Source organism: Pagrus major, chromosome 4, assembly GCF_040436345.1.
Source record: "Pagrus major chromosome 4, Pma_NU_1.0".
In the NCBI taxonomy this organism is placed as follows: domain Eukaryota; kingdom Metazoa; phylum Chordata; class Actinopteri; order Spariformes; family Sparidae; genus Pagrus; species Pagrus major.
The window spans coordinates 11,189,813-11,209,057 of NC_133218.1; the positions used below are offsets into that span (position 1 = coordinate 11,189,813).

Here is a 19,245-nt window from a genome sequence, read left to right on the forward strand (position 1 = left end):
GAAAGTAGTGAGAGATGGAAAATAGCATTATTGGTGGGGGATTTATTGTTAATTGTATTTTCAATTTAATTGTAAACACCACAATTATCAGTGAGATTAGTAGAGATTAGTGAGATAAGATTACAATTAGTCACAACAGCTGTTAATCATGTTTAACATTAATAAATAACTAGAGATGTACGATATATATTGAACAGATAAGTTATCAGCCCAATAATGGCCATGAGAGTCAGGTAATTATCAGTTATTGTATCGGCTGAAAAAATCCATATTGTGCATCTCTATAAATAACCCTTTATATTCCTAGAGAACCCTACATAGTTGAACAGTCTACAAGTGACCATACAGTACAGAAGATACAGTATTCGTACATAACTTTATAGTCATTTTGTGAAATATTTTAGATACATGTCCATACAGAAAGATTGACAATAAGAAAACGTGCATGTCACATTTTATATTCCATATTATTTTTAGATGGCAGATGTGTCTATAGAGAAAAGTGTGCAGAGACAGCTTATGTTTGAGCCTTCTTTTAGCTTGCTGTGTGCTTGGTTATATAGCGGTTCTCTTCATGGAGCACTGGAAGAGACGGCAGATGCGACTGAACTATGTCTGGGACCTAACAGGCTTCGGAGAGGAGGAGGAGGTGAGATAACACCACAAATGCCTTTTCTATGCTTTTTTGAAAGATTTACAGTCATGAGTGTACGGTTAAAAACAGAGGTTCAATAAGTGTGATTATTCGCTTAAAACACTGAGACTTGTCATCCATCAGTCATCATGCTTTAATTGTTTTAAAAGCAACATTATTGTTGTGTGCTAATACAGTGTGGCCCTTTCAAATTCACCCGCACTTTTAAATGCATTATCATGTTATAACGTGGCTGCTGTGGCTTCGACAACAATCAGTGCAGACATGATGTTTTTTGATAGATTAAAAGTTCCAAGTCATCTCAACTCTAAGCAAGTTGATTTCCAGCACAGTGTAATGAATGGAGACAATTGGTGCTTGGAAAAATAGAAAAACTGGTATGGTCAAACGGCCTTTGTATTAACATAGGTGATTGATAACTGTTTTTTGAAATGATGTGCTGTTTAGATAAAATGTAAAAGACTTAAGCTACTGTACATGGGAATGAGATTCAACAACTTGTTTCCAAAGTTTCTCACATGCACCAATAGTCGTACAACTGGCACCACTATGCTCCTTTATTAATGTTTAAAATATCATGTATTTAACCTTCAAATAAGTATTATGCTGCTGTAGGGATACTGCTTTGGCTGTCTATGAGGTAGAAAGACACAAATACATTCAAATAGGTGCTACATGACAGCACAAAATGGCTGCGGTATTCACTTTTCTTGTATAGCAGCTCGACAGTACACAAAAATATGTTTCTGAAAACATTTGAGCTGAGAAACAGACAGATTCATATTTGACCAGCACTGCCTAGTTCCTGAGCCAGCCCTCTCTTGATCCAAGAGAGAGAGGGGTGGCTCTTCCCTTTAAAGCAAACATTTGAAATGGGAATACAGAATTGGTGAAATCACTGTCAGAGCCAGTGGCCACTCCCACTTCCTAACTCTATAAAAGTCTCTATATCTCCAGCACCTCCAAATTTCATTTCAGATTTTGCAAACTGAACCCTTTATTTTTATAGAATATTTTCAAGTCCATATAACAACTCAAAATAATACTTCTCTTATCATGTGAAGAATACAGATGTTTTTCACTGCACTTCGCTTAAAAAGCACAGTTCCAAAGTAATGAGGCCGACATAGAGGCACGTGTCAGAATGTGCATATGAATGTTCCTCCTCTGTCTTTTGTGTGCACTCTGCTGTGACTCAGCCATCAGCAAAAATGTTCCCACACAAAGCCTCAGACATCAGTATTAAAACCATTTTTCTTTTAAATTCATAATAAAATGGAACAGTGCACTACTACCTTTTTTATGACAGATGTTTAATTCTCATCATTTTTCTATAAAGACAATGACTGCTGACTGACATCTTCTCCTAATGTGTTTGTGTTTGTGTTGTATTTTACAGGAGGAACATAAGGTTTGGATCCAACTCATCTCATATTTAAACCTACCTTCTTTCCTTTTTGACTCACTGCTGTAGATCTGTTCTACAGTCGCTAACAGTAACATCTTCTCCCTCAAGGTGTCTAACAATCTGCCTGAGAGCTTTACACTTGACATCTTCTTTATCTCTTTGCTCCTGTGTAGGGTTTGTCTGTAGCTTTCCTTTTTCTCTCTAAGATTCATCCTGATGCTGGCCATCCAATACTGTTGCTGTCATTTATGTCTCCGAACAGCAGCAGAGTTGACAGGCCAGTTAGTTGACTTATAGCTCTTGTCTCTCTCCTCTTTTAACCTTTACTTTTCTATTTTTTTATTTTTTCCTGTCAAACAGAGACGACTATTCCCTCCACACTCATAAAACAAGCCACACACATGCATGTGTGGACAGTGTGAAGTAATAACAACAAATAGAAGAAGCAGTGCAAAATATGGGCTAAGCACCTTTTAAAAAACCTTATTAAAGGATCTAAATAGGGCTACCCTGTGGCTCAAGCGGGAACTACTCAGCCTTATTTTGTAGTTTTTGATTTAAGAAAGACAAACAAATTCTATGTTAAAGGTAATTTGTGGGAACAATTTCTCCTTCTGTAATTTCCAGACTTGAAAAATGGCATATGCTGGTATTGAGGAGGAGGAGGAGCCCCACATAGTTTCCACAGTTCCAGCTCATGTGCTCTCAGCTCACTTTGAGCCCTTATGGGGCCCACATGAACATGTTGGCTGGGAAGACCGTGGTAGTCAAACACATCAATTTCTCAAAGACCTGAAAATATGTTTCTCCAAAATCCACAAAACCTTGAACAGGAGCAAGAGAGATCAGACACACAGGGTAGCTGGTTCTAATTTGCCCCTTTACTTACGTTTGAATCATAGTCATGAGTACACTCTTTTGAATTGTAAAAAAAAAGTCTTCACTGATCAGTAAAAAATACTGTGTAGCTGGAAAGTAGTCACCTGCAGTGTTTAAACACAGAAAGGTCTTACCTGGCTCTGCAGTTCCTTTCAGCTGTACAGAGCTTTATTTAAACTCCGCTCAGCTTATTGATTTGCAACAATGTATAACAAATGTGTTTGTTGAGTTGTGTACTTACATTATCTCAAATGTTTCCAACAATGCTCAAACCTGAAGAAGAAGAAGTTTACTTAAGGTAACAGTGTGTTTCAATCGGTTGCCTGTTGCTAGAACTCCCAGGAGTGAGTCAGAGAATGATGAAGGAAGTCGGCAACTGTATAAAACTTTAAATTATTACTTTGCCCCTGAACATTTGTTTTGTGCCTAAGTCACATCAGATAGATTTTAACCCGCAATAGTGGTTGTCTCTCACTTCTTTTTCCCCTCTCTTCTGTACAGTTATGTTCATGAAGTAAACTTAATTTCCCCTCCCCTGTCGGTAAACGACTCATGACCTGATGTGACTCAGGGTGTTTCTTCCTCCAGAAGGGCTGGCTCTGAGCAGCTGAGCAACGGCTCTGCCCTCCCGCTCCGCCTGGCTCTCCCCACACAACACTCGGCCTTTGTCTTTTGTTTTGTTTTGATTGAGACACACCTAGCAACAGACTTTCTTCAAATATTCAACTTACGGTTATGATCAAAAAAGTCAGCAGGTTAACGGTTAAGTGGAGATCCAAATAATACACCATTCCAAAAAATGTACACCAGTTAAAAGTCCTGATATTAAATATCAACCAGTGGTCAGTGGTCCAAATCTAAACTAAATCTTGTGTCAAGAAATGAACAGTTATGGTTGAGAAAATGGCATTTAACTATGTATATCTCTGTATATATCTGATGTACAAATCGGAGAGTTTTAATGATTGTCGTCCAGAGGAAGATTTAACTGAACAGAGCTGAAATGAGCACCCCATGTCTGTGCTGTCCATCTCTCTGCCTGAGGTAGATCAGTTTGATAGCCACATGAAGAAAACATTTCCTATGGTGTTCTGTTGTGCGTTGTGGTGGTTATAGTCTGCTGCTGTAGTTGTGAGGAGGGTGAGAGTCATTGTCCATGATGCCCCTCAATTTGCACAGTCTTCTGTCACTGACACCACTGCCAAATATCAAGCTCCATCCCCAGGACAGAGCCAAGCTTCCTGATGAGCTTGTTGATTCTGTTCCCCACACCCTGTTGCCCCACATGACAGCAAATACGTTAACACTGACTACCACAGACTGGTAGAACAAACATTCTACCATCTGCTAACATTCACCATCATTTAGCATTTACATTGTTTTTAATGGAACTACTGTATATTTGAGCATTCTGCTAACTGTTTCTAGTCTTTGTGCTCATTGGGTCGGTGCATTTCTCTCTTTTCTTGCACAGGGTGCTGTACTTGAATTTAAACACCATTTTGCAAACCTTACTAACAGGCTGCTGTTCTTTTCTATTCTGAAATTCCATAAGGATCTTCTCTACTGTTTATTGTCTTGTACCCTGCTTACTAACATACAGTAATATCAGGAAATGTAACATCTACACTGATTTCTCTTCAAGGACCACAACCGAGCGGAGTACGAGTTCCGGGTCATGCAAAAGACATTGAAACAGGAACATTCAACTCCGAAGGTAAGACTGATTTATAAAAATGTTGATGAAGGTTCTCAGTCATCCAGGTTTGGTAAAATGTTACCTGTGTCATATGTGCACTATAAGATGAGTACTCTTAAAAAGCACTAACCGACATCTTCAGAGATCAGACAATACAAAAACTTAGTTGTTTTATTTTTTGTATTAATAATAATTTGTGGGACTACCTCAAACTCCCAGTATTTAAAAAAACAGTTCACTCACAAATCAAAAATTCAGTGATCATCTACTCACTCTCATGCTGATGGAAAGTTGGGTGAAGTTTTGTAGTCCTCAAAACATTTATGGAGCTTTACAGCAAAACAGCATTGCAGCATTCTCCTAAACAACTAGTAATAGATGGGGACTTAGATGGGGAAAAAAACAACAGAGAAAAAAAACATGAAATGGCTCCATACAGCTCATCCGGCGTAATTCAAGTCTCTGGAAGCCCAAAGATCCAAAACTGATTTAAAAATATGTAGCTCTTCAATATGTAAATCTTCAATGTAGATGCAAAGCTAAAAGTGTTAGTGTGCACCCTGTGGGTTCACGAGCTGGACCGTACGTCTAATTGACTGCAAAAAACTTGAGCTTCTGTGCTTTGATTACCCACTATGAAACAATATTAACCTCTTTCATTATATAATGCCTAGTTATACCTAGGTGCAGTTATTTTCATGAAAGTAATGCAAAACGTAGTGTAATCAATTATGCATCCCCCTACACACACAGTAATATTGAAAGTAACTTGCTCAATACTGCTAATAAGATGTACAAAGCTCTGAGAGTGGAGACGACATGTTCAATATGACATGTTGGTGAGTCCTCCGGACAAGGTTCAGGATCAAGCATGATTACATGTCTATTGCCTTTTGTCTGCACAAGGTCACATCCTTCTTTGAGTCAAATACACAACACACAGACAGTCGCCTGAGCCTTCTGACCCAGTTCTCAGTAGCCTTGAATGTGACATGATAACTCGGGGCGGAATTAGCTGTGCTCCACTGCAGCCATAGTGTGTGTGTGTGTGTGTGTGTGTGTGTGTGTGTGTGTGTGTGTGTGTGTGTGTGTGTGTTGGTGTGCTGTGTGCATCTGTAAGCACAGGGCATATGAGCTGTTACTAACTGAAAGACATGAAGCGGTGGTAGCAGAAACACACATATTAACACACACACATCTCAGATATGCTGTGTACTTTATGTCCTTCGCATAATTCCCTCTCTGTGCTGTGTGTGTGTGTGTGTGTGTGCGTGCGTGCGTGTGTGCATGTGTGTTTCAGGGGGAGAAGGTGAAGCTGACATGTACAGACAGAATGCCGGCCTACCTGACTACTGTGGTCATGATGGGCTTCATGGTGAGTCTCAGTCTCTCTGCAGCCCCTGTATGTCTAACATGTGTATGATATTTTGAAGCAGTAATATATCATTTTTAGTCACCCTGAATTACTTCCAGATTCACACATCTCAAGAGTGAGGGACAGCAGGGTTCTAGTTCAAATATTTTCTTTGAGCAGGGGAAAACTAGACAACAAAACTTCCACATAGGTTTAAGGATTCTGCCGATCAAATGAGGTAAAAATCATGTGCTTTAACATATTATGAATGATGATAAGCTTGAAAAGTGTATCCTGCTTTAGTATTTGTATTTGTTTGTTTTCCTCAGGTAATTATGATTTTGTTTGTATGGGTTTGTTAGCTGGTTCTGTTTGGGCTTCTGTTTCTTATTGGCAAAATACCAAATATACTTAGCTCCAGTGCTAACGAGGTTCTCTTGAACCTTAAATTCATCAACAACTTAACAAAATCCGTATAGAAAACAGTGTAGCAGCTTACCTCTTAACCAGCAATGACTGCCGATTTCACTGGCTCCCAAACAGTCTCAAAGATAACCAGCAGCAGACTATATCAGCTGTAATGTTTTGTTACAGCTAACATTAGTTAATGTTGATTTTACATAAACTAGAATGCAACTTTTAGTCTGGCCAATGTGCTCCATGCAAGCCAGTGTCTGTACTGTCAGTAAAATCCTTTTCTGTGACGGACTGTGTGTTTTTGTAGTTCAACTAGACTAGCAGCGTGGTGACTATCAGAGAAATGATCTTGCTCTTTGTGTCACATTAATATCAAGAGAATCCTCCAGTTCAACTTTTATCATATCAACATTTAAATCTCATCTCTAAATCAGTAGGCAACAGCTGTTATTTAAGTGTTGCACATAATCAGCGTATCATTTCTAGTAGCACTCCTCTCTTTTTCAGGTTGTTGCCACAGCTCTATATATAATGCACCAACAGCAACAAATGTTACTGTATTTGAGTGTAGCCGTATGGAAAGAGAACATAGTTGCGACAGATTAACAATTTTTCCTACAAGAACACAGAAATAACATTTCTGTAAAGAAAAGATGCTCCTTAAATTATACAAGCCCATGTCTGCAACAAGATGATTGTTGTGAGTCTCCATGAATGTTAACCAGACCTTTACCCATGTCTTTAAGACCCAATCCACGTGAGCCTGACTTGTATCACAAAATGTATTTTTAATTTAAATCTTGACCCAAACCAGTGCTATATTTAATCATTTCTTATTTAATGTGAAGTATATGTTGATATGCTTTAAAGGCTTTCTCACAAATGATAAATGGCAAACCCCTGTTTGTTAGGACTTGTCAGGTTAGGGAAAGCAGAAAGCTTTTGTGGAGCGGCAGTTGTTGCTACGCACACATGATGCATGTTGGAACAGCCGTCCTTATTATTTCTATTGAATACCACACCTTAAAATTCGTGTGGCACGTTTCAACAGGTGTCAATTTGGCATCCTGGACTACAGCTCACTCTACTGGGCTTCAACCTTGTTTAGTACAATTTGTAAGGCCTTTTGTGCTTAATCCTGCCTACTGTTCAGAATAAAATGGAAGAAATGAGTCATAGTATAAATACAACCGGCAAAATAAAGATAAGGAATGTGGTACTACAATATGTTCCCCACTTTGATTGTTTTGTCAGATTATCAGCCGATTGTTCTTCTCCTTCTCTTTACTTTTAGATTGCTGTGACATTTGCCATTGTCTTTGGGGTCATCCTGTACCGGATTAGCATTAAGGCAGCACTGCACATGAGCACCTACCCGGCAGCACGGTCCAACATCAGAGCCACTGTCAAAACCACCGCTGCCATCATCAACCTCATTGTCATCATCATCTTAGATGAAATCTACGCTGCCATCGCTCGCTGGCTCACTGCACTGGGTGAGGCACATTTCACTGCTAACCACTTAAAGACATGATTGATTCTCAAACCAAATATTCGTTTCTACAGATTGAGTGGATCACAAATATTCTTATTATTTAGAGGAGCAATTTGTAAGATATGGCCAGAACTTTAGCTTATAACATTTAAAACATGGACTAACATTATCAACAGGGTGTGAAGAAAAGTTAGATGTGAAAATATTACACGCTGTTTTCACCTGCTGCTGATGTCCAAGTCTCTGTCGCTTCTCTCCTGCTGCATACCTCTCCTGTCCCCGCCTGCCATGTCTTCTAGTCCTCGGAGTCATAGCCTTGGTCAGAGCCACTGTAAATCACCTCCGTACTGCATCCCCTGTTGTCAAACTGACCAGTCGGGCTTGGAGGCTGTGTTCAGTCCCAGTATGGGGTTCAGCTATGTTCACTCTCAGGCTGCCATATCAAGTTGAGCTGAGCCCAATCGCTCATCGGGACTCCCCTGTGATCAGAGGTCGTGGTATCGACACACTCTAAGGCCACTGACTCAGCAGTGAGCTAATTAGCTAACAGTAGCTAGCTACAGTCAAGGATAGCTAGCAAAGGGCAGCACTTGTCGGTTACTCTGGTGATATGCTGACCCCCATGTTCTTGGAACTACTTTCGAAATCTGGTCAAATTTTACAATTTGCGCCTTTAAGTGTTTGTAGGAAAAGGAAATATATTAAAACATGAAGCTTAGACTCTCAGTTTGGTGATGGAGTAGTTAGATGCATAGTAAAACCGTGCTCCCAGATCAAGAGATGTCACCAGGGGTTAAGGTTAAGTTAATGGGGTCTATTCTGGGCTGAGACCCATCCTCCAGCCAAGTTTCATAAAAAAAACATTGAGTAGTTTTTTGTGCAATCCTGCTGACAAACCAACCAATCAACCCACCAATAAACAGGCATCCTGACAACTTAACCTCCTTGGTGGAGGGAATAATAAGCTACAGAGTGATATAACAAAATGATAGTTCAAGAATTGTGGTGGCAAAAATTAATATGCTGCCAAGGTTACTACACCTTTCTACCTTACTACTTGTCAGAATTTTAGTTTACAGGATGGGATAAACAGATATGCTGGTACATCTGGCAGGAGCAAGGACAAGAAATTTGAGATACTCCAAACTGACAAGGAAAATGGAGGTCTAACACTGCCATATCTCTACACTGCCCAAATGACATGAATTGTCTATTGGTGCTCTTCAAAGTATCAAACTGGATGGAAACACATTGAGCTAAATCTGGGTCAGTCTCAACCTCAGGTCAGGCTAGTTGGAAAATAATATACAGACCAAAAGGGAGAAAACTCTGCTTTAGAGGAGTGACTGATGATGTAGAATAAGATTGTCAAAAAACAAAAATCGGAAGGATACTATAAACTTCTGATTCAGCTTTCTCAGACTGCCAGGTTTAGACCTGGAGAGATACTGTAGATAATACATTTGTAAGGTGGAGAGAAAAAAGAACAGCTTTATGTACACTCACAGAGGGAAAAAAACTACTTTTAAAACCTTTGAAAAACTCATAGGAGAATTTAACTAGAAAGAGTCTCAGCAGAAGATAACGAAGTGTCGACATGGGTATATATGTTAACACACCACTTTAAAGATTCTTTCTAAAAATGTGCAGTAATTTATAAAAAATGTAAAGGAAGAAGTACATGAAAATGAAATGGGAGTTAGAGTTCAACATTAAACTGTCAAAGAGTGGTTGGCATTCCATGTGTAGAATCCAACGAAATTCAAATAGCTCTTAGAGGAATAGGGCATTCGGACAGAATCAGCTTAAATCTCAGTTTAACAGGTTCCTTTACTGAGGTGTGATGTGGAAACCTGAAACACAGGGTTAGGGTTAGCAGTGCTCCTGTTTGAATTGATGTGAGATAATTAAGTCACATATTGTCTCTTTTTCAGAGGTTCCAAAGACAGACAAGAGCTTTGAAGAGCGCCTCATCTTTAAAACCTTTATCCTGAAGTTTGTCAATGCCTTCACACCTATTGTGTATTTGGCCTTTTTCAGGGGCAGGTAAAACAATGACTTCTCAATTCTTCTTGTTTTATGTGTGTATTTTTATGTTTTTATCAAACTTCGACAAGTCAGTAGTGATTCATATACTTGCATTTGCTCTTACACTTTTCTCCAAAACACTGCCATGTTTGTACTGCGTACTGAACATTGTCATCCTGTAAACGACCTGCTTTCCTCATGCCACAACATGTGATGGTTGTGTTTGGTTCACAGGCTTGTTGGGCGGCCTGGAAACTACTTGTATGTTGTTGGATCGTACAGAATGGAAGAGGTAATATACACTTAAACACAGAGTGAATTAAAGGTTTAGGCTATTGTTACGGCACATTTTATTAATGTCAACAAATCCCATGACAATACTAAAACCAACTGCATGTCTTAATAGTTTCCCACCTTCCTACCCTGTCTGTTGAACCCAAGCCCAATGGTTCCTAATGAAGACATGGATTAAAAAAAAAAAAAAAAAAGCGAATAATACTGTAGTTTTTAACAAATGTTATATAAATGTTATATCCTTTTCACACTGGACAAAAACCCCACTGACGTCCCCTCCCTAACATCTGGCTCTTTACTGCCATCAAACGACTGCAGTAGTCACAGGTGTTTATCTGCTCTAGCTCCAATCAGCTGTGGTGGACATGCTAATATTCTCCCCTTGTCAGGTGCACTGATATGACATGTTAAAGTGCCATGGATGCTGGCTTGTTAATACTTTTCCATCCATCTCTGTTCAAGCAGCAGTCAAACATCATTCAGTTGGCACTGAGTTTGAAAGAGAGACTGAAGTAAAAAGTAACCACCCTTTGGCCTCTTTGTCACTACCAGAGCTTTGTCAGCAGCCTGATCGGTACTGCGCATGTGCAGCTCTTCACATCCAAAAATACAATGTGACGTTCTTGTATTTAATTTTTATTTGTTGCAGCAGGTTGGATGGATGGTGTTCCAAGCTGCAGTTTACTCTGAAAACATGTCACTAGTCAGCATGGGCACCTATGTGAAAATACTGGAACATAGAAACAACCCTGATTACTTGCTGATCAGATCTGAGATTTACACTCAGTCACCTGTACAGTATGTGTTTCTGTCGGTCAGGTTACAAATCTGATTACAATAAGGGTTGGCCCTCCTACAGCTCAGAAGCAGATTGGACAGCACCTGGAGCTGTTTGGTAACTGACAAACACACCAGAAGAAGAACTGCTGCACTTAAACATTGTAGTTACAGCAATAACAGTTTAGCTCATGGCTCTAACTAACATGGCTCCCTCACCCATACAGATCAATACTCTCTCACTCACACAGATCATTCAGGGGTGGAACTGATCTAAGATCGGACAGTATTTGATCGCTTGTATAGAAATGGCTGGAGCTGTTGTTCCTTGTTGCTTCAGTGAGACAGAGAACAGTTGGCTCATTTTGGTGTAGCTTTATAGAGGAGGTGGACGTATTGCACTTGTTTTTACTCAGCTTTCCACTCCCGACCGTCAACTCTCTATACTCCTGTCCTCTCTTCAGGCTCTTCTACCTCAGTTTAATGTCCTGCCATTTTATGATACACTGTTCACTTTCTCTTCCTCCAGTGTGCGCATGCAGGCTGCCTCATGGAGCTGTGCATCCAGCTGTGCATCACCATGCTTGGCAAGCAGCTCATCCAGAACAACCTGTTTGAGATTGGCATACCGTGAGTGCAGAGCATACACTGTGCAACATGCAAAAACAGCACACTTTCCCATGATACTAACACAAAGAACAGCCACATAAACAAGCTAAAGTAATGTTCAGCATAGATTCAAATAAATAGGCCCAGCAAGCCCCAGAACAAGTTGTGCAGACCCACTCAGTTGTTCTTGCATCTGAGAAGAATCATTTAAATGCCTGTCTGTCACAGTTGGGAACCAGACAGTGCCTTGCTGAAATCTGTCAGCCTACAATTATCTCTGACTTTAATCAAAGTAAAACCAATGGGTAACACTTTATATTAAGTGGTGCATGCTTCACTGAACTGAAGTCTTACAATAGAGTATCTTGCTTGTTTAATGTCTGTAATATTTAGATGATGATAAATCAATTTTATTACACCAGACCATTGTTTCCACACATAACCTCACAATGCTGTACGACAATTATAGAAACTATAAACATACCAAGAGAAGTATTCGATTATTAGCCTGGCCAATTGCAGGGCTTGACTTTTTCGAGTATCTGTGTTTTTTGTGTCCCATTGCCAATAAAATAATTTTAAAATACGCTGCTTTGGCTCTGATGCAACATAATTTTTCTGTCTGTAGTGACCCACATATAATATCTGATTGATTACACATCACAAGCAATAGCCCGTTAATACTTAATAATCTAACTCTGCTAAGTAATTTATAACTAAAGTTATCAAATAAATGTAGAGAAGTGGAAGTGAAAAGTACCTCAAAATTGTACTTTACTACAGTAATTGAGTACATTTTTGGCTCCAAGATTTTTATTTTTTTACTGCAAATGTATATCGGCTCCAAATACCATCACCTGCCTGCACCGCAGCCTCTCTGCTCTCTGTGTCTGTGTGTATGTGGAGCAGAGAAGAGGCTTCAACACTGTGACAACAAATCACGCGAAAACATTAAAAAACAAGTCTTAAAAAATAAAACATTAATGTCGGAGCTTATCAATACTAGGGTATGTCATAAGTTAGTCCTGGGGCCCGTTAAATACCAGGATTCCGTACCCATCCTTACTCAGACTGTCATCTGTTGACAAGTTTGTTAAGTGCATACTGTATGAATGTCTTCTAATCTAACGACAAACATGTTAATGATACTACTATGGTTTATATATGCTTAAAGACTGATGAGAGCCTTATTACCTAGTAACTAAGGTTTATTTAAAGGACTTTAAATAAAGTGTTTCCAATATTTTTATTATTTCACCCTCTGCACAATGTGGAATGTGACATCACCCTCATGCTTGTGCACATAGACTAGCATTTGCATCCTAGTAGAGCATAAGTTTTTAACCAACCAGGACCCACTCCTCCAAACATTGCTTTATAGCACCACTTGTGTATCCTGAAGGATAATAGTTCACTCAAATTTTGCTTATGTAAAAGTACACTTACTAGAATCACATTATCCAAGTAGTCTAAAAAGAGGCAGTAAACAGGAATGGCTTTAGAAACAAGGCTTAAATGTGCTTTTTACATCATTGGCTGTTGGTGTATGCAGGAAACTGAAGAAGCTGCTCCGGAGGAGGAAGTCGGAGTTGGACTCAAAGCAAGAGGAGGAGCTAAACAAAACCCTGCAGCGCCATGAGAAAGACCACATCCTGGGTCCTTTTGTTGGCCTCAGCCCTGAGTACATGGAGATGAGTGAGTCTGAACACAAGGCATTTGTAAACAAATGCATAAACATACACAACATGCACACGGATGTTGTGTCGTGTCAGGTTATTAAGAGTCATTTAGACTTGAAATTTACTTTAGAATGACTTTGAAATGACTGGCATCTGGAGCACTTTGCAGTTTTATCATGGCTGATGCTGCTCTTTCCTCAGTAATGCATTTTCCATCTCGCCTGATGTTTGCTAACAGCAAAGGTCCTCATCTTCATCTCGTCTGTGAGAGCGGTGTCTTCTGCCCTGATCCAAAGATAATCCTTGAGAAATGTTTGTGCTCTATGGTAATCACAACCTTTTAACAGCCCAACCTTTGTAGAACAAGTCATGTTAAGGTCAAAACTAACAAGCGTAATGGCTGTGACCACTTTGAAGCAATCACTTTAATGTGCAGCTTTTATGTACCTACAAACACATTCAGTCACTCCTGCTTTATGTCAGACACTAGCTTGACATTGCAAATGTCAGCTTGTTTCAGCACTTGTTGTTAGCTGCATGGAGTGATCTAGCAAACATATTTCTCTGATACAGCGGAACAACAAACTAACCTCCATTTTGAGGTACAGTATGTCGACCTTTAATTTAATAAATCCATTTTCACACCACACGGAATGTCAACTCAATCATGCTTCATGTGCTCCAGAGACTTATGTCCATGCCTGTATGTGTGTGTGTGTGTTTAATAAGTATTATTAATTATTAAGAGTATTAAGATTAAGTATTAGATTAAGTGTTCTGTTTTTGAAGCAAAAGACGATACATTCATCCTGTAACTTCTACTAAATTCTCCGCTCATTTGTGTCTTTAGTCATCCAGTTTGGGATGGTGACTCTTTTTGTTGCCTCCTTCCCTCTGGCTCCACTCTTCGCTCTGCTGAATAACATCATTGAGATTCGCCTGGATGCCAAGAAGTTTGTTATGGAGCTACGCCGGCCAATTGCAGCCAAAGCCAAAGACATTGGTAGGTGTTCACTACATCACATATAATAGGGTGAAAAATCCCAGAGAAGAAAAAGAAAGAGGATATATGCTTTTAGGTTTGATAAACTTAAAGTTTAAAGTGATCTTCCCAGTCACAAGTTCAGCAGATCACACCGGGCATTATAATGTGTCTTGACATGTGTCTTCCCACTTGATCAGATCTCACTTCACCACTCTAGATATAAATAAACACATCACATGAACAAACGGAACAATGTCTTTATACAATGACAGAAATATGTTCACCTGTAACAATGCCAAAATAACAAGTAGGCCCAATTTATTAAGAATTTGTCACAGATTGTGTTTCACAAGTTTTATAAAGTTTCACTGAACTCAACAACTCAAAATATAGCAGTTTATATATTGGTTACTCTTTATTGTAAAATTTGACATGTTTACTGTCAATAAAATGTTTTTTATCTTCTTTCATAAGTGTAGTGTAAATGATGAAATCAGATGAAACTGTGTGTTCAAATAGCTGTTAAATGTTGGCAGGTAAGACACACTCACACAGGGTAGCACAGGCTGGTACAGTGATGCCACGACAAACTGACTTTTTACAAATAGAAAACAACTTCATGTATTGCATTTAATGCTGAATTTACAAAAGGCCCGAATGATTTAGAATTTGTCATTGCCATTATGCAAAGTTTATCCTCACTCAAAAAACTCTTATATGACTATAACTATAACTATGACTATAACTCTTATAAAACTCTCTTATATGGCAGTTATTAAATGGACTTTCTATAGCACATTATAATACTTGTCACATTGAACCATTCACACACACAGCCATACACTGATGGATAGGGACTTGATTTTTTGACATGCAGCTAGGGGAGCCGGTGAATCAAACCAGCCACCTTCCAATTACTTGACGACCCACTTTACCTCCTGAGCCACAGCAGTCATTAATTCAATAGTTAGTTGAAACAGAGTGCATTCACAAACATCTGCTGCTACATTGGCATTCTGCCTGACATTTTGGTTTCTTGGTGTTTCACAGGCTCAGTATGGGCTTCATATGCATACACACTGCTAAAAGAATGTGGCCCAGACAGTGTATCTGATCGCCCATTAAATACATTTGTTTTAAAATGTGCTACTTAGGCTCTGATGCAGCATCGAATCTGCAAAGTAACTAGAAATTAAAGTTATCAAATAAATGTAGTGGAGTAAAGAGTACACTCTTTGCCTGGAAGTCTGAAGTAGCAGAAAATACAAATATTCAAGTAAAGTAAAAAATACCTCACGATTCTACTTAAGTACAGTACTTGAGTAAATGTACTTATTTACTTTCCATCAATGGGCCACCTCTGAAAGTGGTAGTGACTCTTTATATTGTAATAGTATTTAACCTCTATTTGTATACCTTTTTTCTTGCAAAGAAGAAGTTAAGAGTGACAGGCACTTGAAGGCCAATTAAGCAGAAAAGCAAGTTTATTAGAGATTTAAAGGTCCAGTTTCTGGGATCTAGGGCTATTTCAGACGATCTATTAGCAGCAACTGAGTGAATTATATTCATAATTATGTTTAAATTAGTGTATAATTGTCTGAAACTGAGAATCGTTGGGTTTTATCATCTTAGAATGAGCCTTTTATATCTACAGGTCAACAGGTCCTCCTCTTTTAAGTTCACTTTACCGCACCAATATGTTTCTACAGTGGGTCAGAATAAACAAATCAAACACTCAGGGGGACCTTTTAAATTACCCAAATGTATGATTCAATTCTGATGTGTTTAATGAAAAAGTACAAAAAGGGTCCCTGCCTCCAGATGCTTTACCACACATCAAAATTGAAAAGTGAAGAGAAGACTGTGATGGATCAGTATAAGTCGGTTTTCTCTCATGTACATAAATTAACTGACACAAATGGCTGCCTGTAACCAGAAGCTTTGGCACTGGTCAGCAGTAATACCAAAGAAAAGTTCCTAATTAACTCAACATTCAGTGTTATTTCTACCTCATATGCACAGAGTGCTTGTGCCATCTAGTGGTGGCTGCTACTTTGTGACACTGTGGAGAACTTGAATGTTGAAGCTACTGCTCCCCCTTAATGACAGCTCCTCTGTCTTTCTGCAGGTATCTGGTACAACCTCTTGAGAGGCCTCAGCAAGGTAGCAGTCATCGTTAATGTAAGTCGTGTATCTTTTTTGTTTGTTTGTTTGTTTGTTTGTTTTATTTAAAGAAGGGACAATGCACATTAATTAACACGAGCACCAGAGGCTGCCATTCAGGCTAATTTTCAACTGCAGTCCCTAGCAGGTTGATGGCATTAAGAAAACAAAAACACATAAGCATAAGCATAAACTAGTAAAATTACACAACCTTCAATCTTGTTCAGCTGTCCTTCCAAAACATGCCAGGGCCATTCAGAAGAATGCAAAACAAACACATAGCTGGGAAATGAATGACAGAGGAAGGTTTAAAGGGGCAGTATGTAAGATGTGGCCAAAATCTTACTTTAAAACATTCAAAATATGAACATTATCAACATAATGTGAAGAAACAGCAGCGTTGATGTATTGTGTTGCAGTCTACTGCGGTTAACATTCTAATCAGCTAGCCCCAGGCTGTCCTGTTTTAATAATACCAGTTTGTATCTTAGGAAGCAATCATCTGATAGCCCCAGTAGTCTAATTAACTAAATCAATATTCAAGTTTCTTTCTTTTACTGAACTAAGACAAGCTTAACTGCCTCGTTAACTCATCATAAAACACGCTTCATTAAGACTTGACTTAAACGAAGTAAGAAGTCTTCCTTACATTTCTTCATTCTTCAGTCTTCATTGAAGTACACCTTTAACCTAGTCATTTGATTTCATGAAGACAGTAAGCAGATGAGCAGTTGTCTGTCCCCCAGGCCTTTGTCATCTCCTTCACCTCTGACTTCATCCCACGGCTGGTCTACCAGTACATGTACAGCCCTGACGGCACCATGCACGGTTTCGTCAATCACACTCTGTCTTACTTCAACGTCAGTGACTTCCAGCAGGGCACAGCTCCTCTACAGCCAATGCACCTGGGCCACAAGGTAGATGTATGCAGGTAAGGTTTCATTGCTGGTTCAGCCAGGTGCACTTGATTTTGGAATTTAAGTCTGCTGATGTGTTGGGACAATAATTCATATATTCAAAATTGATCATTTTCATGCCAAAACCTAAAAATAACTTATCATCTCTGATAGAACTGTTATGCTTTTACATAAGAGTATGTACTATTATACAATGTCATCGTGTATTTTCACCATTTATTATCATAATATTGAGGATTTTTATGGGGAGTATAACACAAAAGGGAGATCTGTCGAACAGTAAAACCATTAAATGAGATCTTTTTCAAATATGTTTCAAAATAAATCATATTTCTCTCTGCAGATACAAGGACTACAGAGAGCCTCCATGGTCCACTACCCCATATGAACTCTCTAAGGAGTTCTGGGCCATTCTGGCCGCCCGCCTTGCCTTTGTCATTGTCTTTCAGGTTTGGAACAATACTCAGATATTCATACCAAAGCACACACACTATATGCCTTTACATACTTCTGAATAGGCATATCCCTCACTTTTGTAACATATATTTTGCTGGGCAACCATCAAAAACATACATTAACTGTACATTAGCTTAATTTTCCAGACAGTGCCCTTGACCAAGGCACTAGCTTCAATTTGGAGTCGGTCCCTGGGCGTTGTTCAGCTGCCCACTTCCCCCTTGGTGATGGGTTAAATGCAGAGTACCAGTGTCCTCATATTGTACATTGTATTATATTTGATAAAAATAAAGATTCTTCTTCTTCTAAGTCTGTAGCCCGCAGAAGTACACGCCCATAATTTTTTACAATAATTACAATCCAAACAAGACAAGTACTACTATTCCCTTTAAATACAGCTTCCATCTGCTTACTTTGATCAGTCCCATTCGCTACTTGTCACAGCTCCATATAAGCTTATTGGAATCAATGTCCAGTATATGTCGGACAATAGGTAACAAGAAAGGTCAGATGCACAGTACCCATCAGGCAGCTAGTAAGGCACGGTTAGTGACATGGAAGACAGTGACAATTTCATGGTGTTTACTTCTTAAAATGTCAGAGACATTTACAGGGATGGATGGAAAAGTATTAAGAAGCCAGTGACCTTAACTTCAACACTAGTCATAGCAGAGCACTTCAAAAGTTTGCATGCCCACCCAGGTGTTGTGTTTCCATCCCAGCCAATCAGAGCTGGAGCCAATAAACACATTGGCTACATCTCATTTGAAGCAGGAATGAGTGCCGATTATACCCTTTGACACTAAAAACAAAAGGCAGATGTCTTTTTATATATAGTTTACTAGGCAATAAAATCTAGAGGACAATGAGATGTCTGTGTCTGAGGTGTACTAATCTGCCTTTTGTTGTCTCTGTCATGTACAGAACGCAGTGATGCTTATGAGTGACTTTGTGGACTGGCTGATCCCTGACATCCCCAAGGACATCAGCCTCCAGATGCACAAGGAGAAGATCCTCATGGTGGAGCTTTTTATGAAGGAGGAGCAAGGCAAAAGGCTCGCAGCATGGGACAACCACAACCGGGACAACTGCACCTCCCCCTCGTCAGCCAATCAGAGTCCACCACAGCCCCGCTCACGGCCCGTCTCTAACGCAAACTGCTGTTAAACGCCTAGGCGTCTAGGAAAACAAGCACACACAGCAACAAGCAAACACAACACGTGCATACAAACTCTAAATAAGTTAATCAGCTGCCAAAAGCAAGCTGGTAAAGGTAACGACAGTTATCCATTAACACATAATCAGATTTTAATAATCAGCCAAGCTTCTGCTGCATTCATGTTATTTGTGAATATTTGCAGGAATAAGGTGACTGATAAAGCATACACTTTAAACATAAACAACTCTGGTTGATTGCCTCTTTCCAACAC

General features: G+C 39.3%; 1 protein-coding gene across 1 annotated transcript in view; it reads left to right on the forward strand.

Annotated features, from left to right (window-relative positions):
* Positions 1–18,982, forward strand: part of ano1a (anoctamin 1, calcium activated chloride channel a) — a 65,532-nt gene extending 46,550 nt beyond the window's left edge. The window contains exons 12-25 of the mRNA XM_073464614.1: positions 564–649; positions 2,055–2,066; positions 4,588–4,659; positions 5,942–6,016; positions 7,707–7,908; positions 9,842–9,953; positions 10,170–10,227; positions 11,536–11,636; positions 13,168–13,310; positions 14,145–14,297; positions 16,408–16,460; positions 17,189–17,373; positions 17,703–17,808; positions 18,740–18,982. Of these exons, the coding sequence (XP_073320715.1) occupies positions 564–649; positions 2,055–2,066; positions 4,588–4,659; positions 5,942–6,016; positions 7,707–7,908; positions 9,842–9,953; positions 10,170–10,227; positions 11,536–11,636; positions 13,168–13,310; positions 14,145–14,297; positions 16,408–16,460; positions 17,189–17,373; positions 17,703–17,808; positions 18,740–18,982 (1,601 nt within the window). The remainder of the gene's footprint in view (positions 1–563; positions 650–2,054; positions 2,067–4,587; positions 4,660–5,941; positions 6,017–7,706; positions 7,909–9,841; positions 9,954–10,169; positions 10,228–11,535; positions 11,637–13,167; positions 13,311–14,144; positions 14,298–16,407; positions 16,461–17,188; positions 17,374–17,702; positions 17,809–18,739) is intronic.
* The last annotated feature ends 263 nt before the right edge of the window (positions 18,983–19,245 follow it).